The following is a 26,873-nucleotide window of genomic DNA, read 5'->3' as shown; positions in this document are numbered from 1 at the left end:
GTGCCAATTATTTGTGGTCCAAATGTACCATGCTTGAAGGATAGAGCACTTTAGCATTGGTTAGCAGGATAAAGTTTGAAGTCCTAATGCAAACAAAAACAAGTTCAGCAAAAATTAGGGAGTGAAGGCAAAAAGTTTGGGGCACTACCACACCAAGGATGTCAGGTCTAACAATGACACAACATGAGGTTTCTTTGATAGTTCAAATCTCTTAATTTTGAAGGAACACATACACTTACCTACAACCTTTGAGGACAGGGGGGTTACTTTTGAAAATGAGTGTGAACAATTGGCGCAGTATTACAAACTCAGAATGATAAGTGATTTATATGGCAGCAGTGGTGTCCAGGACACAAATCATACAATCTCTGTATATGCTCAGTTATGAGGGAAATAATATTGTATTTAAGAACTGTTTTAATACAGCAATAAAATGCATTTATACTCTGAACTGTGACAGATTATTATAGAGTTGTTTTTAACTTTAGCAATTAATTTTAAATGTGACTATGTAGGACTTACGTTGTTTGTGTAAACTGTGAATTGTCTGCTCTGTCCTTTTTTGAAGGATACATATCAAAACAAGATCCTTGAACCTAGAGGAGATCTCTGTTAACGAGGCAGTGTTGATATCCTGAGCAGTTAGAGGGCACTACAGATTACACATTTTGTTTATGTGAGTTTGAGCAGATGAGTCTGAAAAGACTGGCAAGTGACTGAGTGGGAGTTACAGTACAGTGAAGGGAGAGCAGTGAGGAAATGCACATTAGGCCTGTTTTAGATTACTGTGCATACACAAGACCTTAGGCGTGATAGACAACTGTTTTACGACTATTCTGAGAATGCTCTATTAGGGACTAGGGATAAGTTGTTCTAAAGAACTTGGATTCAATATATAATGCTGTTGTACAAGGCTGAACTGACTGTACCTGGCATCTGGCGTTTACAGCGGAGGCTGGAAGTGTGGGGTAGCAATTTGTTACTAGTGGGCTGGGGGGGCGTGGGGGTTTATTTGCCATCCTGCAATACCAGCCTCCAGTAGAACATCAGCAGGCACTCAATTACAATTACATTCTCTGTGTGTTTTGAAATATGTTCTGGTTTTAAAACAACCCACTACAGAAATCCTTGCACATCCAGTATTTTTCAGGCAAAATAAAGTGTCCAGATATCTCTAGTGATTAATCTTCCTTCTGGAAAGAGACAGCAGTTTTACCTAGAGGCAGTTTTGACTCGCCTAAGGTAGAACAGAGGGTTAATATGCCTGCTGCAATGAAGGTGTACTGCACAGAACACAGAACTGTATTTTAGGTGCATTGTGCAATGGATTACAGCTTTTGTCACCGAGATCCTTTTACTATTGTACACTTCATAAGTTACAATTGTAATCTAGCACAGTGCGCAATAAACAGCCATCAAAGAGCCACATGCAAACTACATGGTACAGGTTAGAAAGTTATGCTTTTTCCCAGTTTTTTATCATCTTAATGCTGCTAAAAAGGGTTTGTTGGGGTAGGAATACAATTTTATTAGTAAAGCCAATCCTAACCACTGTGTTACGTTTTGAATCCTGAGTCTGTGCTTCTTCAGACCAATCACTCTTTAAAAATGCCTACTAGTATGGATGACATGTGAATCATACACCTTGTAGTCCCCTTTGTCTTATGTAACATTTTCTAAACACATGTTATTCATTGGTATGAGAGGCGCTATAAAACAAATGAAATACATATGACAGAGGGCCTATGGAAAGATAGGGGCACTGTTGGAGAGTGATAGTGAAGGAATCATTGAAGGGCCCCAACAAAGATTGTAGTTTGCTGCTACTCTGTAAGGCCATCATTCACTATACTTTAAAACCTTATAATATTGAATATTTAATTAAGAAAGTGTTTTAGAATGCGGCCGACCATTTTTCCAATATTTTCTTCAACTAACCCAGTGGATCTCATCCCGGTGGTACAGAACTACTCCTGCTTTACCTACAGATCTTCTCAAGCACCAGAATACCCTCATGGGTGGCAAGCTTGCTCAACAAATCGTCATAACGTTCTTGTGGCACAAAGGTAATTATAATAGTAGTAATAAGTCTCACCGATGGCGTATCAGCTTTAAAAAATATTTTGGAAATTCAACCATTTCTTGCAAGCTTCAGTTTTTGAGTTGTGAAAATACACCCATTCTCGTCTTTAATACACACTTCCCACTCTTGGGATCCCTATATTGATTAAACCAAACAAAAGCTTCAACTTTAGTGGTTGGGCTGCACAAAGGAGAGCTGTGTACACGTAACTAGTTGGAGAAGCCTGCCTTAAGGCATGCTTCACATACCGATTGGTTACTCTACTGGGCACAGTAGCCCTTTAACCCCAATATTTGCGTGCAATAAGTGGGGTGGTTATTCACAGAAGGGGTGTATTTAATATATTTAAAAGGAAAAGCTAGCCACTCCCTACAAATAACTGATGGTCACATCCATCCACACTAAATACATCTAATATACATGTATTACGAAAGTCAGACTAGAGCCTAAGCCGTCTTAAGTGCGAGTGTTCTAGCTACCCCGGGTAGTCTGGTGGCAAGCTCTGCTCAGTTGTAGCAGACCTACGCTTCCCTTACTCACCCCTTCTGGCACACTGGCACAATGTATATCCTTTGTCAGCGTGCACACCGCACGTGCTTCCACCCCTTGTCAGCTGCACACCTCACGTACTTCCGTCTGCAGTTTTATTTACCCTCAGAATGCAAATGTAATGTTTATGGTTAATATTTCAGTAAAGGTGCTTTAAAAACCATAGTATCGTGCGTAAACACGATAGGTCACATTCAAACGTTGCTAACTAAATGTCGCTTTTGACTTTCCAAGAACTGCTATGAAATTAGCCACAGGCATCTAACCGACGTCTTGACCCCACTCTCTATTGAGACTTTGAAGCACGTGACCCCAGCGGCGCGCGGGGTGAGTTTTCAGGTGTGTGTTTATTCTGTGAGCAGAAGTACTTCCCCACTGGAGGCAGCCGGGATCGCGTTCCTCGCCCCTTACCTATGGACAAACGTTTCCGGAGAGTTACTAGTTTCCTGTGACTACCTGCCTGTCACCTGGAAGGTGGGTGTGCTCGATAACGGAGGAATTCTCTGGTGCCCTTGGAGCGTCGTGACTGGGAAAGGAGGGTGGGGGGGAGTCTGAAGGCAGACGATCCCTGGGACCAAGCCGTGCTAATGGGGAGGGAGGAGCGGAGGGTGTTGGAAACGTGGGGGGGGGGGGGGGGGGAGTCCTGGTCTATCAAGGGAGGGGTTACCTAGGGTCAGCCTACTGATTGTATAGGGTTTTGCTGAAGGCCATGCCCTGCTGCTGGATCTATATGCTGAGAGAGGTTCCCCCCAAACACTGGGGCTTGCATAAATGGGGAGGGGGGGGACCAATAGGTACCTGCTGAGAGAGGGTACAGGATTACTCAAAAGGTGTAACCAAATGGATACTGTCCCTCCTCATGGCGATATCTTGAGAGATGTATTCTCCAAGACTAAGTTACTGATTAGGTGGGGAGATGGTCGGGTGCAGAGGAAGTGGCCACCAGGCACGGGAGGAGGTGTCCTGGCTTGGCTTTAAGTGGGACGGGCTTTGCCAGAGCTCAGCATCGGCAGTAATCGAAAAGGACCTCTACTGGGCCCTGTGGTCATGTCTCTGACTTTACAAAAAGTGTGTCGTGTTCTTTTTCCGGACTACCGCTGTAGGAACTCTTAAGGTACCCCCATATTTTCCTGGGTACCTCTCCTGATTTGAGGCTGGTATTAACGCTCGTCATTTTCCCCTATGAGACATCTCCAGAATTCCTTGTCTTTGATGGAAAATCTTAAAGTTCAGGCCCAAATCTTGAACTTGGCACACATAAGATGATTCTATCCTTGGAGACAAGCCGATGGTTAGAATATATATGAACCACTATTGGAAACCTGATGTAAGGTCATTAGTGCTTGAAAAAGTTCAGAATGGATGGCAGTTGCCACTATCTATAAAGCACAGACAGCGCCCTGATGAAGGTTGCACTCTCTCCCTTAACCGTTCTTTACCTTCCGAAATGCGCGTTGGTGCAATTCTGTTTATATATATATATTTTTTTGTTTTTGCTTTATAAATGAGAGAAAGGACACAAGAGGTCCTAAAGCTGTACGAAAATTCTAAGAATAATAGGGAATAATTGTTATGATATTGTGCTATATCTGTGTTTAATGTTCTGACGTATGTTTTTGCGGAGTGCGATTGTTTTTTTTAGACGTGCTATGGTGTCATGTTTTCTGGTTTTGTTTATGTATGTTCTGAACTCATGCTGAGCTCACAAAATCCATGTATATATCTTTGATAAAGAAATCTTTTTTATTGTAAAGGACAAATTATTTATACTGATGGACAATAAACTGTATACCGAACTGGTCTGATTTATGGCTCCCAAATATTGTAAACTTAATGTTCTTGTATTGATGTAACTGGTGAAGCTTGTTTGGTTTTGCTGCCAATAGTAACCCTGAAAGTAAACCAAGTCTGCGATGCAGTTCTTGTTCACACTTCTGCGTTTTTACATCCTGTTTAAATTGCGCATATCACCTAAATTTGAAACAATTTCACTGTCCCAGATGCTGTGTTACTGTAATTGTGTTATATATGAAACACAAGTCTTGTATGAGCCCAAAGTGCAAACTGAGTCCCCCTGGGCGAGTTCAGGTTTTGGGTATGTCATGGTGTTTATGTCGGCGCACGATTGGCAGCTCTGGAGCCGCGACATGGAGGCTGAAGGCCTTGCTGCTCACGGAGGATGCTGTTGGGTGGTAGAGGAGTTTAGGCTGTATGCTCTTCCAACCCTAAACACAGGGGCGTAGCTAGGGGAGGGGGACACCCCCTAATGTATTTTGTGATAAATAGTTGGGTACAGGTGCTTTCAGTTGAATATGGTGAGGTGTCTGTCGGATATCACCGGAATAATTACACACAGGCAAAAACACAACAACACTCTCTCCCTCACTGTTTGGAAAGACTTCAAAAATGTTGGTCATTTCACAAATAATGTGCGTTCTCTCACTTACTACCCTTATCAATCCACATTCCTCTACCTTTCCACTGTCCCTTAGCCCCCTCTCACGCACCTTTCTTGTCCTGTTATGTATTTTGACATTAGGTGCCAAAATAATGTTAGGTTCTTCTCCCCCCCCCCCCCCCCCCCCAACCAACCAACCAATAAAGCTACGCCCGGGCCTAAGCTTGTCCACAGAGCCCACAGCTTATGGTAACCTATGTGTCAGATGTAATTAGGATCCTATGGGGAAGGTGGTGAAGGAGGTACATTGCTGGTGAAATGATAACTGCTGCCAATGGAAAGTGCTAAGTTTACCAGTGTCTAGTTCACATCTTTTGGGCCACAATATTACTTATACGCCTCTTGTAAGATTTCGTTTTTGTACTTTTTTTTAGCCATGTCCCTTTTTGAGACCCTCAACGCTGCATACATACCCTTCATCCACACACACCTTTCTTTGACCTTCTACTTAAAGGGCTGGTATCGTCTGATAGAAAAGTGTCCCAGGGAGATTCTGCTCTGTGGCAGACTGAAGAGAGGTTTGATCTCAATAGGAGCGGCTGCTAAAGGAAGGTGGGCGGGTGAGGAGAATTGTATTCCCGTCAGACAGGAAGGGCGGGAGGCTTCTGCCAAGACACGAGTCCCCACCCAGGCATCGGCCATCAGCAGAGCCCGGCATCCCCAAAAGTGTGGCTGCAGTGAGCCGTGAGAGAACGTTCCTCCTTCCCCGGAGAGCTGGATCGCCCTCCGCCGCTGTAACCGGATCCCTCTTCTAAACGCTGCCTTTATGATTTCGCACGCAAATCGCATACCTGTCATTCCCCCGGATCCCTCCAGCCGTCACAACACCGCGCAGCTATGCAGAGAGCTGAGTCATCACTGGCTTTCAAGGCACTTGATTTACTTTTATTTCGAGAACAAGCTGTGTCATTACCCTGAGATGACAGGGAGTCTGTACATTATTACAAAACAAAAACATACACCTCCATTTACAGTGGCAGTAGTGTGCAATGAGAACATGGCAATCACCGAGCTCAGAACACAAGCGTTGTCAAAAATACAAAATATAGAAAGTCAATGCCGTCAATTATTAGTTATAAACATATTTAAACACGTGTCAAAAATATATATATATATTTTATAAATACGGTAAGTAGAAAACGAAATGATATCTGTTAGGCTCTGCAGTAGTTTGGCACAGTGGTGGATGCATATTGCTGGACAGTAGTAAAAACGAATGACAAATGTAAGAGCCTTTTCCATCTGACAGACAGGAGCAGAACATCAGGGGTTAATAAGGCATCCTATTCATCTGATACGTCCCTGAAAGTATGCTCCCTCACCCGATAATCAGGAAAACAGAGAAAGGAGAGAGGTTGTCTTTTGACTATAATAATGCATCGGATATGTCCCTGAAATTGATTCTTCGTGCTACTTCAAAATCAGAAAACTATAAAATAAAAGGGAGTTTGTTTACAGAGATCCCAATTTGACCCAAAAGAAATGTATTTTAAGGTGTTTCCCTCTACCTTCTCGTACTAGTAGTTTTCGTCTACATCGGATAGAAGTCCCACAATGCAACCGAAATACAGGACCTGCCGAATACTCAACTAGTACGGAACAACATTCAATCTACAAGATATAAGTTGTTTCTCCTTACATTTCCCCCAACAAAGAAATGGTACTGGGACAGACAGAGAAACTGGCCAAGCCCAATTATAAAACAATGTGAGCTGCCCATGCCAGGTGCAAGTCTCTCACCCAGTCCATGTATTTTTTTTTCATTATTAATTTTCGATGTAGGCACTTGTAATGTTGCATTCCCTTTAGGTACGGGAATGCAAAGAAAAAACACGAATGGGGAGTTAATGTACCAGATTTGGGGCAGCCTGAGGTCTATGCTATATTAGACAACATAATCTGGATGAAAAGCAGAACATCCACTCTCTAGAAAATCCCCTGTCTCCGACAAATGCAAATCACAACATTTTACAAGGCACAGTATGTTCGTTTTCAGTCGTGTTCTGCGCTTGAAGAAAGTGCTGACGCCCCCATAGTCTCTGGCAGCCCCCGGGGTCACTGGGCCAGGAGGTGTTCCATCCTGAAGGAGGAGTGCTGCTGCTGGTAAGTGCTGGGGGCACGCTGTTGCTCGGGGCTGGCCCGGGGATGCTGCTGCTGGAAGGGGCTAGAGAAGAGAGAGTGCTGCTGATGTGAGCTGTAGTGCTGTCCCCTTGGCTCCAGCAGGAAGGCGCTCTCGGGCCCGCAGTACCGGTACAGCTCCCCGAGGGAGGCGGGGAAGAGTGCCGGGGGATAGGCGGGCAGCAGCGAGTAGGTCTGGGGAGCGGGAGGCAGCATGGCAGTGGGGGCCCACACCTGCGCCACAGGCTCCTGGCTGTAGGGCCTCTCCCGGCGCAGGAAGGGCCGGCTCAGGATGCTCTCGATGGCGAAGGGGCTGCAGAACTTGGCGGGCTCCGGCTTGGCAGGCTTCGGTGGCGGGGTGCTGTGAGCCGGGGACAGCTCGGCCGCCTCCTCCTCGGGCAGCGGCGGGCCGCGTCCTGCGCATGCGCGGCTCAGGCGCTTCCGGCGCCGCCGGAAAACGCCGTCGGCGAAGGTGTACTCGCTGTTGGGGTTCAGCATCCAGTAGTTGTCCTTGCCCCAGGGCCGCGAGGGGTCCCGCAGCACCTTGACGAAGCAGTCGTTGAGGGAAAGGTTGTGGCGCACGGAGTTGCGCCAGCCCGTGTAGCCGCCTCGGAAGAAGGGGAACTTGCGCATCAAGTAGTCATTGATCTCGGCCAGGGTGAGGCGCCCGCCCCCCGAGTCTCGGATGGCCATGGCGATGAGCGCGATGTACGAGTAGGGGGGCTTGGGGCGCCGTGTGTAGGGCTTGGCTTTGCCAGCCTCTCCCGCCCCGCCGGGGATGCCCTCCTCGCCTATGGGCACCGCTGCGGGGTCCGCCTCCTCCGGTGGCGCTGACGGGCTGTTGGCAACGCAGTCCCCGTCCGAGCCCAGCTCGTCGTCTCCGGACAGCGGGCTACTGCTGCTCTCCAAGTCGCTGCCAGTCTTGTCCTCGAAGGTCCGTGGGTTGCTAAAGCCGTGCAGCTCCATCGCGTCTGGAGCGGGCACGGGGTGTGGAATGTGGGCACGGACTTTTAGGTGATGGGGTGGCACAGCCGTTCCTCTGTGCGCGAGTGATGAATGAATGATTACAAGTTTCTTTCTGGATAACCCCTGCTGCACCACTGGCTGTGCACAATAGACAGGCACAGCGTTTTCTCTGTGTGCCAGGGTGGCACACCTGCCACTTCGCTCTTAGGAGACCTCTGCTCTGTCTGTAGCTGCTGGGTCTCTACGCTTGGGTTGCACAGCCCTCCGTCCGGATGGTGAATGGGCTCAACACTGCAGAGTATGTTGTCAGGAAAGCTCCAGCTGTCTCCCGTGCTCTTCAGTGCATCACACTTTTCACCCACACTTGAACAAAAATCACTGCTAGATTCTGTTGGGGTGCTCGCGAGGACCTCCCACGTTTTCCTGAAAGTCTTATAGCAGCAGTTGCGAGCATAGATTGATTGTATAAGGTAGCCGGGTCAGTGATGGGCACCTGTCAGTGCAGTGGTGGCATGTGCACGTGCAGCTCTGCGGCGCCCTGCTAGTGGCACTCGTTGGTGCTGTCTCAGCCCCCAGTGTAAGGGTTGTCCGGTTCCGTTTCAGCCCCTCCAGTGGAGGTTTGTCAAGCCTGTGGCTGTTTAAGGGGTGCTCGTGACTCCCCCTGGTCCCTGCTGCTGCTCGAATGCTGTCAGCCGGCTCTGAGCCGTTCTTCAGCACTCTACCTTCCCACCGGCTTTTTAACAGCCAGCCCTGGGGGGTGGAGCCTGGTTCCGCTTACCTACCTATTTCCAGCAAATCCACGCCGCCCGGGGGCGGGGGTGGGGCCAGGTGGGACTCCGAGGAGGCTGAAGCCACAGTGACACCTGCCGGAGAAGGGACCTCATCGCCGCTGCCGGGGGATCCCTCCACCTGGCAGGTGAGCCTGCCCTCCGCAGCCCGTCCACCTGGAGTAGAGAGCGAGGTTCTAGCCCCGTCCCCCGCTTGAGTGGCAGGGCACCTGGTCTCACGACCAGAGCAATGCATATATTCGTACAATGGGCTTTCCATTGCAACCTGGCGTCTGATCTACAATCGGCGTGTGTGATATACCATTTGTTTGCCACCCTCTGAGACTGCAATGCCAAGACCTGTTCAAACCGCGTCCGATATTTGTCAAAATGCCCTAGAGAGTTCATGTTGTGCCACATAGGTTCAAACCTTGGCACGCGTATTCCATCTACTTGTCCTATGCCACCAAGCGTCCCAGCGGTAATCCAGCTGTTTCTAAAAGTGGCACACCTCCCCGCGAAACGTTTGTGCCTGTATTTCATACTAAGTACGGGGTGTTTACTACACCCCTGAGTTGTCCACGACCCTGCAATCACTGTAACAAAACAGTTGACCAGTGCGTGTTAAGGAGGAGATTATATCCCGAAGCCTTCACTGTGATCCATAATTTCTATCAGTTGTAGCTGGGAGAATACTATTACCAGCGATCACTGAGCTGAATCCTTTCTGGTACAGGTGACTGCAGAAGTGTGAAATTAAACCCGCTTAAAGGCTCTGGTTTGGGAAGAAGACAAATATATCGAATCTCCCCACCTTCCACTTGTCTCTTTGACACTCATTGCGCCTTAAATAGATTTTGCCTTCACCTGCGCTGTTGTAAACATTCGAAACGTGCCTGACCGTGTAGTGCACACATGTATCACACTTGGAAAAGCAAACAGAACGCTGGAAGCAGTACGAATAACACGCGTGTCAGTGAATTCGGACACCACAGAAGTCCAGAGGACTGCGGGCCTCCCTACACAAAGAATTCACGTTTTAATCGTGCCATGGAGGCACCTGTTTCAAAATACTCACATCGACAGTTTATTTAGATTTCTTTGCTTCGTAGAAACACACCCCTTAATAAAGACGGACGCTGCACAATGAATGACTTGCAAGGTCAGGTGTAAACAAAAAAGCACAACATTTGGCGTTATAAACAGGCAATAGACTAATCAAAAATATGAATTCAGCCTTATAGCAAAAATAACGAATGGAAACGCGTATTGTAATCTGTAAAAAAGAGGAATGACTAATTGATATGGGCGTAAATTACTAACAACCACACGTCTGTAAACTGAAAAAAAAATCAGTTCAAACAACTTGGCAAGTACAGGATATCACAGAACTTCAAGGATGTGACGAGCAAGGGGAGTTAACAGCTGCTGTTAATGTGCAATAAACAAGCGGACAATGGGCAGCTCGGCGTGATGCTGTGTAAGCACACATCCACACCGCTGCGCTCTCTTTGAAAGCCCAGGGCTCTGATTGTACAGATAGAGTTATTTGGGTTAAGGCTTTGGGAAAGGCGCACTGCTCCCCGCTCCCGAGGCAGTTCACCTGCGATGGCCGGGCCCAGGGGTAGGTTTCCGCGCCTTCCTGCCTTTGTTGCACTCTGCCATGGATCGGGCTGTTGTTTTGTGCCTGATCCACCTTTGATGTTTATTTTATTACCTTTCTTGCGTTTGTGTAGGCCCGGCGCATTGTCTCTTATCTCCAGCCCAGGGCTTTCAAGTGATTTCAGATGATGAAAGGAAACACGCGAGGGGTTTACAGAAGCAGCCCTAAATGGCAGCGGCAGTTCGTGGCTAGAAGTGAGGAGTTAGATTCAAGACTGGGGCGTGTGTGTGTGTGTGTGTGGAAAGGTTGCGCGGAACCAAAGGCAGGTAATCAGTGTCATTACAGCAGGGCGAGCCTTTGGGTGAATGAGACAAGCGTGCGATAATCACAGACATTACATGCACTCACATACCACTCCGATACCTGCAGGAAAGGAGATAACGCCGGGAGAACCAGAGAAGATGGGTGCAGTAAGCGGAATGATAATGGAAGCACCAGAATTGATGGGTGGAATAAATAATGTTACACTGAGAAAAAGTTGTCGATTCACCAAAATGCTAGTGTCAGAACCACTCTCAGAGGGCCACAGGGTGTCTAGGGATTTCTGGGCCCAACCATCGGGGTTGAGGACTTTTACTCCTGATGTCTCAGGCCCGACCTACTATGGATCCCGAGCAATTTGGCCAAGTACCCCTTCAGCACTTGACTTTTAATGGTAGCTATAGTCGAGCAGCACAAGGCAGGTCAGTGAACACGACTCCTAACCCAAAGAGTGCACAGCAATGTTAAATTAATCAATGCCCAGTCAAATACTTATTTTCCTAGTAAGTATTTTAATTCTAACTATCCTTTCAAAGCAATAATTTGACATATAAATAATAAAGCATTTCTAGTGTTTTGCTAGCAAATCCCTCTCCCACCCGTTCTTTGTAATGTGGTTGTGGTTATTTCCCATTCACTGGTGGCCCCTTCAAGGGAATGCTCACTAGTAGACCTTACCTTAAGAGCCCACTCCGACTCCACTCCGACTTTTCGTAAAGTAGTCTAAAGTGTCTTGTCGCCGCAGCGCCCTCAGTGGTGATTTCCTCCTGGGCCTGATAGGCCTTTAACCAGTCTTACCAGCTTCAGCTGTGAGGAGGCTTGCAATGTCCCAGAGAGTGCCCCGACCAAAGGCACTTACACTGCTCTTGTCCTGTGCGAAGATTCGGCTGCATGCGGCTCTCTCCTGAGCATATGTGGCTGGCTCCAGCAGCTATTGGAGGTGCACTGGTGCATCTCCTTCATGGTAAATCTTGCACATCCCACACAGTGGGGGTAGGGGGGTTGGATTCCTATGCGGCTGGCTGGCGTCGATGCAGCGATGCACATTGCGTCTTCCTCAGTTTCATATGGGACAGCTCTGGCTCAAATCTTGCTGCTTTGTGGTGAACCACAGATATGGCTCAGATTTCTCTGGCGACTGCCCCTTTTTTGCAACCACTTAGGTATCTGCAGCCCCTCCTGGCATTCAGGGTTGCTGTAACTCCACCATCAAGGTTACAGCCCTCACCACACAGTAGTCTGTACCACTGCGGTTCCTCCTGGCATATGGGGTCGCCGCCAACCTCTGCGAAGGCTTCCACCCTTCCGATCCAGCAATAACTTTCACAGCGGCCCCTCCTGGCATATGGGGTTGTTGTCACAGGCGTCACTGGCTTTACTTGTCCCACAAGGCACTCCATTCATGCCTATTTTCATGGCAGCCCACTAGGGGCCGCAATATTGGTACAGCTCCCCAAGGGAGGCGGGGAAGAGCACCGAGGGAAAGGTGGGTAGGCTGGGGAGGTCTAGTCTGCGGAAGGCAGACGGGCTGAGGGGCCCACACAGGTGCGACAGGCTCCTTGCTGTAATGCTTCTCCTGGCACAGAAAGGGCCGGCTGAGGTTGCTCTTGATTGCAAAGAGGCTGCAGAATTTGGCAGGTTCTGGCTTGGCAGGCTTCGGTGGCAGGGAACAGCGGGCAGGGGACAGCTCAGCCACCTCCTCCTCGGACAGCTTCGGGCCACGGACTACACGGCTCAGGCACTTCTGGAAGATGTTGTCAGCAAAGGTGTACTCACTGTTTGGGTTTGGCATCCAGTAGCTGTCCTTGCCCCAGGGCCTAGCGGGGTCATGCAACACCTTATTTATTTATTTACGGGTTTATACCGCGCTAGGATCACCTCCCGAAGGAGTATCTCCGCGCCTTGAAAACCTTTTCAGCTTGTGGCAGTAGGTACACAGATATCACTAGTTGGAGAATAGGAAGGTTTTTAACTGTTTTCTGAACGGGAGATAGTCCTGGCAGAGTCTCAAAGAGAGAGGGAGGCTGTTCCACAGCCTTGGTCCGGCTATGGATAGCGCCCTTCCACCTTGCCTGGTCTTTCTAGCTCTTGGGACCTGTAGTAAGGCTTGATCACTAGATCTCAGGGACCGTACAGGTTTATAGAGGGAGAATCTGCTGTTTAGATACTCGGGCCCTCTGTTCTGGAGGCTCTTATGTATAGTACATCCAATCTTGTACTTCACCCTTTGTTTAATGGGTAGCCAATGTAAGGTGTTCAAAAGAGGCTTCGATGGTGTGCGGGGGGGCTGATTTAGTACAAGACGGGCCGCAGTGTTCTGGACTACTTGCAATCTCGCAATAACTCCCTCATTTGCTGATAGGAGCATCCAGTTGCAGTAGTCCAGACGACTCAGTATTAGGGCCTGCACTAATGTTCTCCTAGTTGAGTCAGGGAGCATAGGGAAGACTTTCCTCAGCATGGCGATCACATGGAAGCATGAGCTCACTACTTGGTTGCTGTATTGTTTCAGGGAGAGCTCCTGATCCAGGCGCACGCCGAGATTTTTTACCACCTGCTTTGGCTCTGGGACTGGGCCTAGATCTTGCGGCCACCAGTCTGGGGACCATAGGAGCTTTGCCTCACCGAACAGCATCACTTCCGTTTTTGCAACGTTACATTGCAGGAAGTTAGATGCCATCCAGTGGGCCACTGCCTTCATCCCCGAGGAGAAAGAGTTCCTGACCGACTCTGTGAGATGTTTGAACGGGAATGCCAAAACAATAATTGAGGGACAGGTTGTGATGCACGAAGTTGGGCCAGCCTGTGTAGCCTCCTGGCGTACACGGATTGCCAACTGGAACCTGCACACGGCCAACAACTCGAACAATGCAGCATCCATCTTCTCATACCTCGCACCGGGAGTCCACATGGATGGGCTCCCCACTGGACCTACCACCCTTCAACGCTCTCCACTTCCCTACAGGGCACAGTGGTCTTTGCAGGCAGGTAGGCACTGGTGCTCCGGGCTCCAGAGCAGGTGGTCTTGACTTCCCTTGGCGGTGTCTCCTCACCCAGCAGGGAGACTAGTAGGTTTTGGCCCCCAGTCCTTGTCACAAGAAGTCTTGTAGAGCTCCCCATCCTCATACAGCCCATCAGGCTGTTTGGCAGATGACACATTTTGGGGTCTCAACCTTCCCTTCTTATAGTCTATTGCCAGATACCAAACATGATTTAGGGTATGGGTCATTAAAGTTTTGTGTTGGGGTTCTGCTTCATTTGAAGTTTACACCTTCCTTTCTTCTTCCTTAGAAAGGATGTATGTCACAGCAGGAGAGACTGTGGAGCTGATAGTTCCAAAACAGGCCATGGGAGTGATTATTGTTCACATCTGGTTATCAGCCACAATGATATGTGCATCAAAATGTTAATGTCTGTCTACCAGCACTATGCTTTATAAATCCGTTAATAGCCGCATCTCCGTCCAGGCCCTCTCCCCGTGATCTATCACTCAATCAAAGAACACCCTTTGAAGTATACAGGGGTAGTCTCTCTCTCTCTCTCTCTCCAGTGTGTCGCACCCAGCTCACAGGAATGCAGCAACACACAAATCTGTCTGGGGCATTCCTCTACTCCCCATGGCTTCACCTGGCACACCTGGGCGTCCCAAAATGGAACCCATGGTTTTCCATGTAATATGCCATTACAGGCATGTTGCACCCAGTGTATGGCCATAGTACATACACTATCTAGTACTATTACCCCCATGCTTTCCACCATCACAGACACACATACATTCAGCCCACTCATTCATTCTGTGTGCGCTGCTCAGTACTGTAGGCTTTGTGTATTGTGTCATGGTGTGTTATTTGCAAACACAAACACTTTCATCTCACACTAACCTTGCAGGCACTGCACAACTCTTCACCCATCATTTATTGTACTTCTCACAAGCACAAACACTCCCTCCACATGCTTCCAATGCACACGCACTGCACATCACGATACTTCTTATGAAATGTATCCCTCGCAGATATACATACACCATGCATGTACTGCACATCACGGCTCTATCTCTGTACTGCACCCTTCCCAGACACGCATACATCCAGCACAGAATCACCACTCCTGAACTGCACAGGAGTCTGTATCACTGATGTAGGCCAAGGGTGAGTTAATCACACATCAGTAGAACTTTAAAAAGGTGAGTGAGCCTGTAGTGCTCACTCCAGTGACACAAGTTAGAAGGAACTGTTCGCTCCTACTGATCACTATGTGGAATGTTGCCGCCACCACCCTCGTGGCTACATAACCTTTGGTGAAGGCAGTAGCCTTCCACCACTATCAGGGTGGCTCTTTGGCACCCCTCCCAGTCCAAGAAGACCACCATCTGTGAGACAGGCCAATTCATGGAGCACACACATGATTCATGTTTGCCTATAGCAATAAAAAAGAGCATTAGAGATCCAGACACCCCTAGAGTTGGGCACCCAGGGCAGGGGTTCACATACATAAACAATGCAGTGGAAATTTGCGCCCCCAACAGCTAGGGTTACCAGAAGTGACATCATTTGACCTTAATATCATCACAGGTAGCAACATCATAGGACCTTTGACCATCAGTTTTCCCAGAATGTTGTTTCATAACATCCCAATAATTGACATCAATGAAGACCCATACTAAATGCATGATTAACCCCTTCACTGCGGCGGCTATTCCGCCGCAGTGTTAAGGGGGTGGGGTGGCTGCGCTTTGGTCCCGTGCTCATGATGGAACCGCTCCGTCACGGCACGCGGGTGAGCTGTGCTTGTGACTGAACGGTTCCGTCACGGCCCCGCCCGCGCTACAGAACGTTAGCGCAGGCGCGGAATTCGCGCCGCGCAGGCGCGGCGAGAGGGATGTGACGGAATTATTCCGTCACCAGCACAGCCCACCTGAGGCTCGTGACGGAACGGTTCCGTCACGAGCATGGGAGTGGTTAATATAGCAAAACAACATATACACTTCTATTTTAGATACCACTTATATTCGGGTGCTGACATGATCTTTGAGAGTTCTGGGACGTAATACTAACCTCAAATAATAGCAAGTGAGTGAAGCAAGTGAGGCAAACCTTTCCTATCGGGGTTCGGGGTCTTGCCGCAGAGATTTAAAAAAAAAAATGGCTTCATCTATCGCATTTTAAAGCACGACTTTCACATACATTTGATAAAAAGCAATAGGCTATGAAGGGACACACCTTAACCCCTTCAGTGCTCATGACAAGGTCAACTCGTCATGGGTTTTACCTGCCCTGTGCTTATGACGAGTTGACCTTGTCATGAACAATGGTAAATCTGGGATTGCAGCACAGGAGTGGAAAACCCCCTAGCAGCCAAGGTGTTAAATATTCAAGGTCATTTTATGGTGTGCATAGCCAAAAAAAACTGACACTCCCCAGGCTTTGACCCAATTTTTCAAAATGTGCTCCCATATGTCAAACATAGCCTCCGTTGTCCCAGGGTCAGCAGTTTGTCATTGGTGCCCTCATAGGCCCAAACATTACATACAATACTAGCAGCCCGTCCCGACATTGTCCGGGAGCAAAAGGCTGCTTCAGGGCCCCCGCCCGCCCCGCTGAAGAGTTGTCTGTGCAAGTCCTGGCCCTGTTTAACTGATTCGGCTCACTTGTGTTATTTTTTTTAATTCGTATGTATTGTTTTCCACGTTTTATATTGTCCGCAAGATGTGAGGAAAGTGTCACCTGTTTAATGTTTTTTTATGTTTCGAAGGCTCTTTCCGTGTGTTGGTTTTTGTATCCCTTCAAAGAAGTTTCCCTTTCGTTTTGTCAATTGTGTGGTGAAGTCCTGGCAGTGCTCAAGTGATTATGGGCAGTTGTGTTATTTTCGTTATTCGTATGTCTAATTGTAAGCGTTTTATCTTGTCCGCAAGATGTGAGGAAAGTCTCGTGAATGCGCAGTCGATTGCGTTTCTCCATTAAGAAATGTCGGCTTTTTTTGTTCGTGTTTACCCACCTGTGACGTCGTTGGTCAATGGCCAATGGTTAAAGACTTTTTTTTTTGGTAAGCCGAAGTCGTGCGTGTGTTTTCTTTAGTGCGTTGTGATTGGTGTAGTATGCGATTAATCCTGCCCCCTGTGTGGCATCATTTGACACTCCTCGTCGATGGAAGGCCCGCCCGGTTTTTAATGCGAAGGCGTCAATGTTGTCTGGGTAACTGCAACGAATGTGTGTATATTTCTTATAGCGCGCACCTCTGCTGTTTTTGTATGTTGGTGTTACTGCGCTGTATGTGTGAATTTAAATTCATTGAAAGCGCATTTCCGCTGTATGTGTTGGGATTTGCAAATGTTTGTTAGAAATTCATTGAAAGTGCATTTCCGCTCTTTGTCTGCATATTGTGCGTTCTAAATTCAGTGAAAGCGCATTTCCGCTCTATGTGTGCATATGTAAGTGCGTTGTGAAGTCGCTTGGCCTATGTTTGTTATTTGCACTTGGCACGGCCCTGTAAACGCCCACATTTGTTGTTTGAGACACCCACGACCACGCCCCCAAGGGACTACTTAACCACTTTTGGCCTTTTGCTTTTATAATGCATATGGTGTACATATCTATAGCCTATGTCCTTCTGCCACATCTCCCCTTTTAAATGGTGTATTGGGTGTCGTGATTGGTGCATTACTTTTGTAGTTTACCTGGCTCAAAGGTTTGTGTTCTCTCTTTATAATAGTAGTATAGATACCAGAAGTAGACTTTTGCCTTTAATACCATCCATATATCATGGGGACCCTTAAATGACCTCAGCATGTCAATACCAGCATTTTGTCATGGTTGCCCCCTCTCCTATGCCTTATTTGTTGTCCTTTACAACAAGAATTGCCTCCAACATGCTAGTGCCAGCATTTTGCCACAGTGGCCCCATGCCAAGAATCTCCTCAAGTGTGTCAGCCCTAGCATTTTTCCACAGGTGCACTATATGCCAAGAATTACCTCTAGTGTGCCAGTACCAATATTGTACCATTAAGCGAAGAACTACCTCCATTACCATTAACATCTAGGATGCCAGTACAATTTTTTACCATTATTCTAAAAATACCTCAGTTCTTCCAGTACTTTTTCACTGTTGCCTGTCTTGCTAAGGATTTGCCAGCACCAGAATTACCTTCACTATGCCAAGTCGAACAACAAACTCAGAAGTTTAATACCATATTCTCACTCACGCTCATTTTCTCTCACTCGCACTCATTCTTACTCTCCATTATTAATGTACACTCACTCATTCATTGTCACTCACTCATTCATTGTCACTCACTCTTATAATCTCCCTCCATAATTTTCACTCATTAATCACTCACACATTCTCACTTATTCAAATTCACTCTTATTCTGTGTTGGACTTAGCTCTCTCTGTAGGGCCACCTCCAAACATTTTGCTTTCACCCATCCTGTTTTTTGAATTTTGTTTTTGTTGGCATTAGTTCTTTGTGCATGTTAACACTGCTAATCAGTGCTAGATTGATTGTGTTCACTAATTTAAACATGGTGAAATTGGCTTACACCAATTGGTACATTTAATCTTCTTGTACGTCACTAGTAAATTGGTTCAAGATGCACTCAGGGCCTGTAAATTACATGTTGCTAGAAGACTGACAGCACTTATTGTGCTACCCACTTAAGTAGCCCTTTTAACATGTCTCAGATCTACCAATGCAGCCTGTATGCAGTTTTAAACTGCCAATTTGACCTGCCAAAATAAACCATTTGACAGACCTAAACCTCCCTTTTTAGGTCTCGCCTAAGCTATCACGTAAGCGATGCTCTGGCAAGATATTAAGTTAGGGCTTTTGAAAGTGCTCCCAAAGGCTGCAGGCAGATCGGGTACAGTGCATGTGCGCCGGGCGTGTGCACCATTTGTCAGCCTGCAGCCTTTGGGAGCACTTTCGCAGCCTCTTTGATGTTCTCAGTGAGCTGCGCGGCCACTGAGAACATCAAAGCGGCAGCAAAAGTGATCACAATTTGCCATGTGGCGGGGTGGCTCACTACACCCGTCTTTTCTCCCACCTCTTCACCCTGCCTGTCTGTTCTCTTTGCACTCCTCTCTACCATCTCGGCTTCCAGCCGGCTCTACCCTCCCCGATGACGGCTCCTCCTGTTCACTTCATCCTGTCTGCGCTCATCTCCCTGCTGCCTTTATTCCTACATACTCTTGGCACCTCTCCTCTTCCTCCGCCTGTCTGCTTCACTACAGCCGTCTTTTCTCCCACCTCTTCGCCCTACCTGTCTTTTCTCCTTGCACTCCTCTCTACTATCTCGGCTTCCAGCCTTCTCTACCCTCCCCGATGACGGCTCCTCCTGTTCACTCCATCCTGTCTGCGCTCATTAGCCTGCTGCCCTTATTCATCCATACTCTTGGCACCTCTCCTCTTCCTCTGCCTGTCAGCTTCTCACTCTTCCTCCCTCTATTTCACTTCCTTGTGGGCTCCCCCTTCCAGCTGGCACTGTCTCTGTGAGCCCTTTGGTACAATTTGCTGTCTCCTCGGGAGACATATGCTGTTGTACTTCCACAGAGGGACAGCTTGTTGGAAGCTGCAGGGAGCTCTCAGCATGGGAGGGATGTGCAATCGTCTGCTTTCTTCTTTTTGGCTTCTTAATTTTACTTAGAATCTCCCTTTCCCTTGCCTCGGGGTTAGAATTTGAAAGGCACAGATATAGAAAGGAAGCTGTGCAATTTTTGCACATTGTCAGATATATTCACTCTTGTTTTCTGAAAAAAGAGAAAATGCTGTTGGCTTTCTAACATGAATTCTCAAATGATATGTAGGCTAAAAGGCTCACAAGCAGTTTAATGATGTGTAACTGAATCTAGAGACGTGTACCATGCCTGTTCTTGTCTGCTAGTACCGCCTCAGTACTGACCTGCTGCTTCGCTGGTGGTCTTCCAGCTACAAAGACGACTTTACCGACTTCTTAACAACGCTGAAAGGACACGTTGGTGAATGCTACGCAGTACAAAACCGCATAAGATAACACAGTGTGCCACTGTGAAGGCGTATCTAAAATAAGCATTCCCATTAGGGTTCTTTCATCAGTCAATATAAATGTCTGCTAAACCACCTTCTTCTGCTGTTAGTCCGACTATTGGGACCAATACAAACTTAAATCATCCTTCTCAACCCTCTCACTCATACGCCACAAATATTAGTTACTATTGTGAATTCCTTTACTAGCATTTTGGATATAGCACACCCTATTCTGATATTGTTGCAATATTATATAGTAATGTAAGTGATAGATCATTCTTTGATACAGAAATACTGCTGCAGTTGCATCATAGATGCATTTATGTAACAATTCACTCTCCTGATAAGGCCACGAAGCACATAAGCAAACAGCACACTACCCCATGAAGGAGCGCTCAGTTGGGAAAGTCATGAAATTGCCTGTGTGGGAAGCATTTTGGTGTGAATGGCGCTCTTATCTTGTCTTAGGTTGTTGTATCTACGGACGTAATCGGAGGAAAAGGTGTTGATACTGCTTGTCTTTGTAGATCCACTTGTAAAAAAGACTTGTCCATCAACTATACTATTGCTTGAAATCATGAACCCGACACCCTTCTAAACAACTTCAACAATTTTTGGGAAATCTAAATGAGCATCTATACTCCAATTGGAGTATGCAAGTGCAAGCCAAAGCCACCACCACCACCACCCTAGTACTCGAAAGACCTTGCTAACAATAAACAATCCACCGGCAAACAGGAAAGGAAATGGAGGAAAAACAGAACTAAGTCCCTCCATGCAACATGCAGATACTCCATCACACCAACCACTGCAATTCTATACCAACAATATCAATAAAGACACCTTCTGAAGCAGAATGCTGTGGAAGACAATCACTGTATTAACCATCTGATGGGCCTACCTATTTCTCACTCCACAGATAGATAAGATAGATACATTGTTATTGTTTCAAATTATTTAAAACCATCACAAGATATAAAAGACATTCTCTTGCACTACTTTTTTTGGTTTGTTTACGATCCACATTTTTTAAATTCCCTTTTTTAGCCATGCTACACAGCATGCTGTACAACAAGGCTAAAACCATTCGAAAAGCCAATAGGTCCCAAAGCCCTGACCTATTGGCTTTGCCAATGCTTTTTTTACTTACAGCTGACAACCCAGCGCTGCTCTGTACTATCTGGAGCGGCGGCTTTAAAATAGGATTTTCTGATCTGAACCCCCCCACCCCCAAGCAGTGCCCAAGCAGCGTGTGCCACTTTCCTGCCTTGCCCACCAAAAGCCAGGCCTTAGTTTTAGCACTGATGTGGAACCCGAGCATTTATTGCCTCCTGCCTTCATACCAAGTCACAGTCAACCTGAAAGCAAATGATTCCTGCCACCATTTCTGTTCCTCTGCGTTTTTACTGTTTTTAAAGAAAATGTGTGAAAGGCATCTCTCTGCGAGTTGTCATAGGAGAGTCGGGCTTCCTTATTGCTGGAATGTCTGATTACAGAATACCACTTTCCTGCGACGAGCCAACAGTGCGCTCAGGCCATCCAGGGCAAAGCATCTCTCACCCACACATCTACCCATCCTCTTACCCACTCATCTAACCACCCTCTTACCCACTCATATCACCATCCTCTCATCCATTTATCCTTCCTTTCACCCACTTATTCAACCATCCTCTCACTCATTCATTATTCTATCCACCCAACCATACATCTTTCACCCACCTACAAATGCATCCTTCTATCAACCCATGCGTCTTTCACCCACTCAGTGTTCATCCTTTCGCCCATTCATCCATCAATCCATCTTTTCACCCACTCGTACACCCATCCTCTCACAAACTTAGCCATGATTTCATGCACCCACTCATCCATATATCCTTTTAGCAACACATTCTTTCACCAGCTCATCCATCCATACTTTTTCCCCTTTTCTACTACTAGCCCATCTTTTTTCTTCTTTATTGCGTTAATGTTGCCCGTTTATCTGCCAAGTTGCAGACAGAAGAGGTACATATAGAGCCTCACCCCGCTGTAGCTGCTAAAGTGGGGGGTTCACAATGTCAATGCAATAGATCTATGATCTGTGGCTCGGAAGCTGGGGCGTGGCCTTTGGGGATGTTGCCCACCGGTTATTCGCAGCTGTCTCTCCGGTCTCCTTGTAACCCTGCCCCTCCTTTCACCAGAGGCTCTCTGTTTCTAACCCGGTCACTTATTTCATCTCACCCTTTCAGTCAATCCTTGTGGCACTCCCCACCACCACTCCAGGCTGTCTCTGTGCTCTCCTAGTCACCCTGTCCCTTCCTTCACTAGAGTCTCTGCTTCTTACCGGTCTCCTCCATCCACTTCACCCCTTCAGTCTCTCCTAATTGCCCTCCCCATGGGCTGTCTCTCCCTCTCCGAGTCACTCCGTTCCTCCTTTCACCAGAAGCTCTTGGCTTCTTAGTGGACTCCTCCTGCCACTGTCTTCTAGTAGTACAGCTGTCCTGTACTATACGGGCTATCTCTCCCCTCGTAATTCTGTCCCTCCTTTCAGCAGAGGCTGTCTTTTTCTCAACCAGTCACTCATTTAATCTCTGTTTCTCATGGTGAGGATGGGGATGGAAGAAAGACTTGAGGGGACACCAGGGAGGAATAAAGTGATAACATTTGTAAACCTACATCATTCCAGTGCAGAGAAGCAAGGTGACTGGCCGCCTTCACCAGCTGGCGCTTGGACGCCTCAGGGCAGCAATTCGCGCTAAAAAAAATCCATTTTCATTTCATTTTCATTCACTTCATCTCATCGTGCCAGTGCAACGAGGCAGGGTGACTGGCTGCCTTCAGCAAATGGCATCTCATTGTGGCAGTGCAGTGAAGCAAAGTGACTAGCTGCCTTCAGCAGCTCGTGCAGGGTGGCTGGCTGCCTCACACACACACAACGACAAGCACACACACAACCACACACATAACCACACACACACAACCACACATACACACAACCACACATACGCACAACCATACACACAGCCGCACAACCACACACACAACCACACACACAGCCACACAACCACAAACACAACACACAACCACACACACAACCACACACACACAACCATAAAACCACACACACAACCACACACACAACCACACACACACACACAAACACACACAACCACACGCACACACAACCACAAACACACAACCACACATACACACAACCACACACAACTACACACAACCACACGCACACAACCATACACAGAGCCACTCACACAGCCAAACACACTCACAACCACAACACACACAACAACACACACACACACACACACTCACACAACCACACAAAAACACAACACACAACCAAACCCACACACACAACCACACAAACAACCACACAAATAACCACACAAACAACCACACACACACAACCACACACACACATCCACACACGAAACCACACAAACAGACAACCACACACAGAACCACACACACAGCCACACACACACACACTCACAACCACAACACAACCACACACACCACACACACAACCTCACACAACCACACACACAACCACACACACACAACCACACACACAACCACATCCACACCCAACCACACACACCACACACACAACCACACACATAACCACGAACACAACACACACAACCACAACCAGACACACAACCACACACACAACTACAACCACACACACTACCGCAACCACACACACACACAGAACCATACACAACCACACACACAACCACACATACAACCACACACACACAACCACACACACATACACACACAACCACACACACAACCACACCGTCAGTGCACACTTTCACCAGGCACAGACACAGTCAGTCGCCAGTTCACGCTTTCAACGGGCACAAACACCACCAGCCATCAGTTCACGCTTTCACCGGGCACAAACACCACCAGCCGTCAGTGCACGCTTCCACCAGGCACACACACCACCAGCCGGCAGTGCACACTTCCACCAGGCACACACACCACCAGCCATCAGTGCACAATTTCACCAGGCTCACACACCACCAGCCATCAGTGCACACATCAATTATTAACACATCCACAATTAACTATTGTGGCAATCGCAGTATGGCGCACTTTACTTTTAATCTTGCAATCAAAAAGAGAGAGAGGAACTAGAACAGCTAGTTCGTTACCCCTGGGGTTAAATGAGTAAACAACAAGAACTAGCTATTAGGGTAGTGTTTGCATACTATGTGTTTAGTATGGGAAGCCATTTGGTTTGTTAGGAAGGCCCTCAATCACCAGTCTAGTTGGTGGCATGTTTCATCATCGGCCCCCACCCGAGGCACCGAGTGCGCCTCAGGTGTGCTGCAACGCCAGGCTACTGCAGAGCGAGTTTTTGGAAAGTGAGTGTGCTGTGCTGATGTGCTGTGTGAGGTTTAAAATGCTGTCCTTGGGGTCCCAAAGCAGTAAGTTTATTGGTGGGCCCCAGGCAGAAAATAAAGCAAAGGCTATGGGCGTGTAGGGGTAGACTTATGGTCTCCCACTCCAGTGTGGTCGACTAGTTTCAGCCAGGCCTTCTATATAAACTGACTTTCATCAGGACCTTTTATGTGCTGGTGTATTTGCAGGGATAGATATGAGATTCAGTACCCAGAATGTGTGGCACACGCTAAGGTGCTCTATGTGTGAGAGGTGTTTCCGCTCAGTTTGTACCTGTAAGGAAAAGGAAGGACAGGACAAACAGAAAGAACACATATTGTTTAAAACACGCAAATTGTTAAACCACATGTATCGTGGCAGGGCGCCTTGTGCCTAAAAGTGAGCAAATAAGGCACGGGTGTCCAGCGCTTGTGGAAAAACGTGGTAAATGCCGGTTTCGGGAAATATGCGGTAATAGTGCTAATATCTAAAAGCGGCATATTATGGTGAAATTGCGGCGAGAGAAAGATGCACTTTTGTTGGTAATGTTGTGCCTACTCCTATCTACAGGGGACAAACTCCCAGGATCTCCTGCCGGTAGGTCGGGGCTCTATGCACTCTTAAAAGTTAAAAGAGAAGAAAGAAAGGGTATGAGTAGTTGTGGCTAAGTGCTAAGAACGGTAATGTCCTGCTCGCACAGTCACGGCCAGAGACAGCGCGATTGGCGGCTGTACCGCGAGCTTGGCAACGCCTTCCCACTTACTTGCTATGGTCTCCTGACCCGCTGGAACACCTGTCGTCTTGCCGAGGGATCCGTAGGAACTGAGCTCCCGTGGCCGGCATGTTAAATACCCAGTGCTGGATGCAGGTGTTGCTTGTTAGACGCTGGGTGGGGCTTGTGTGAGTAGCGTTTCCTCAGCTGTGATTGGTGCGCTCCTAGTGGGCGTGTCTCAATGTGAGCAGCGTCTGTAAAGGAAACATAGAAGACATACTCTCGAGCCCTACTGCACCAGAACCATGATGGTAAAAGAGTTCGGGACATTTTCCCTACTATTTTAAAGGTTTTGTTAAAAACAGCAAGGGGTCTTCACTAATATTCAGAGTGATATACCAAAACAATATGAGTGGTGGCAAAATGGATGCCTGGTGCTGTCTGGGCAAAATTATGCGTAGACATCAATACGCTTGGACTTGCCAGCGAGTCTGAATGTGGCGTCCATAATGTTATGGTATGAATATGGTTGGGCCAATAAAAGGCGCGTGTGTGTTTGTAAGCGCACTTTACTTTTAAACATATTCACCTAAAGCGCAGCATGCCACCATTGCTAAAAAAATAAATACATATTTTTTTGGACTACAATTTATAGACTTTTATTGCAATTGGTGTTGCAATATTTAGCAATGCCATTAGCTCAAACTTAATTAATGTTAGACCTATTGCATTGCAAATGCTTGTTAATACATGTAAGGCACCCCAATGTAGGTCCTAAACAGCCCATAGGGCAGGGTGCTTTGAATTAAAAAAGTTGTACATGCACTTTTGTTTTACAGCTCCTGGTAGTGAAAAACTCATAACTGTTTTCACTCTTGTGAGGCCCACCTCTCCCATAGGATAGCAGTGGGTTACATTAATATGTTTAATACCTGCTAACTTTTGATTGGGAACAGGTAGCGCTGTCACGTTTGGTCCAAAAATAATTGTAAACTAAATCCCTCTTTAACAGTAAGATCGTATTTTAGGTCACAATTCTGAATATGTCACTTTTAGAAAGTTAGTATTTTCTTGTCCTAGCCATTTGATGCCTGCAGCCTGTGTCACATGACTGTGATTACTATGGCAGTTGCCCTTTGTGTATTCCTCCCAAACGTGAGACAACGGGGGACTAGATGTTGCCAGTATGTGCCATCCTACCAGGATGTGTGGGTCAGAGCTATTCACTGCCCCAATTACATTTCAAAGGAGCTGACCCCAGCACTCTCACAAAGAACTTTACACCAGTCTTTTGTCATCTTAGATCTCTTTGAGATTGGACAAAGGAAGGGGTAGTTCCAAAAAACAGATGCACAAAGGCCTAGAATTTTGTTCCAATCCAAAGTTCTACTGTTTGGATCTTTGCTGTTTTGGTCTCATTTTCTTTATTAAAATGTACTATATTTTCTACATTTGTTTGGGATTTTTTTTGTTTTGTGTTTTTACTTTATTACTGGTTGTGTTTTTCATACATTCTTTACTCAGTGCCTCTAAGTTAATCCTGACCGTTTTTTGTAACAAGCTACCAGAGGGTAAACCTAGGCTAATTAAATGTCTTTTGTGGTTCACCCTGGCAAATATTGTGGTTGTTGCTTGAGTAGGGTTTCCACCCCCTCAATCAATAACACAATTTCCTACACTCTTATTCAATCATATTTTCTCATTCTCACTCACATCAATTCTCACAAACTCAGACACCGTCTTGTTGTGTTTTATCTAGGACCCCGATCAATATTGTGACCTTATGCCCCTATACGGCTATAATCAATACATATCCCTATAATGGCATAAACGATCAGAGCCATATTTCAGTAGCTCGTCTCTGCAGCTCATTAAAAAGTACATGACACAGCAGAATTCCTTAGAT

General features: G+C 47.0%; 1 protein-coding gene across 1 annotated transcript; it reads right to left on the bottom strand.

The window, feature by feature from the left end:
* Window positions 1–5,949: 5,949 nt before the first annotated feature.
* On the bottom strand, window positions 5,950–8,872 carry FOXQ1 (forkhead box Q1). The gene has a single exon (XM_086965058.1). The coding sequence runs from the start codon at window positions 8,172–8,174 to the stop codon at window positions 7,146–7,148; it is 1,029 nt and encodes a 342-aa protein (XP_086821184.1). The 5' UTR covers window positions 8,175–8,872; the 3' UTR covers window positions 5,950–7,145.
* Between the last annotated feature and the right edge of the window lie 18,001 nt (window positions 8,873–26,873).

Source organism: Lissotriton vulgaris, chromosome 4_1 (assembly GCF_964263255.1).
Source record: "Lissotriton vulgaris chromosome 4_1, aLisVul1.2, whole genome shotgun sequence".
NCBI lineage: Eukaryota > Metazoa > Chordata > Amphibia > Caudata > Salamandridae > Lissotriton > Lissotriton vulgaris.
This window is presented reverse-complemented; position numbering and strand designations above follow the sequence as displayed.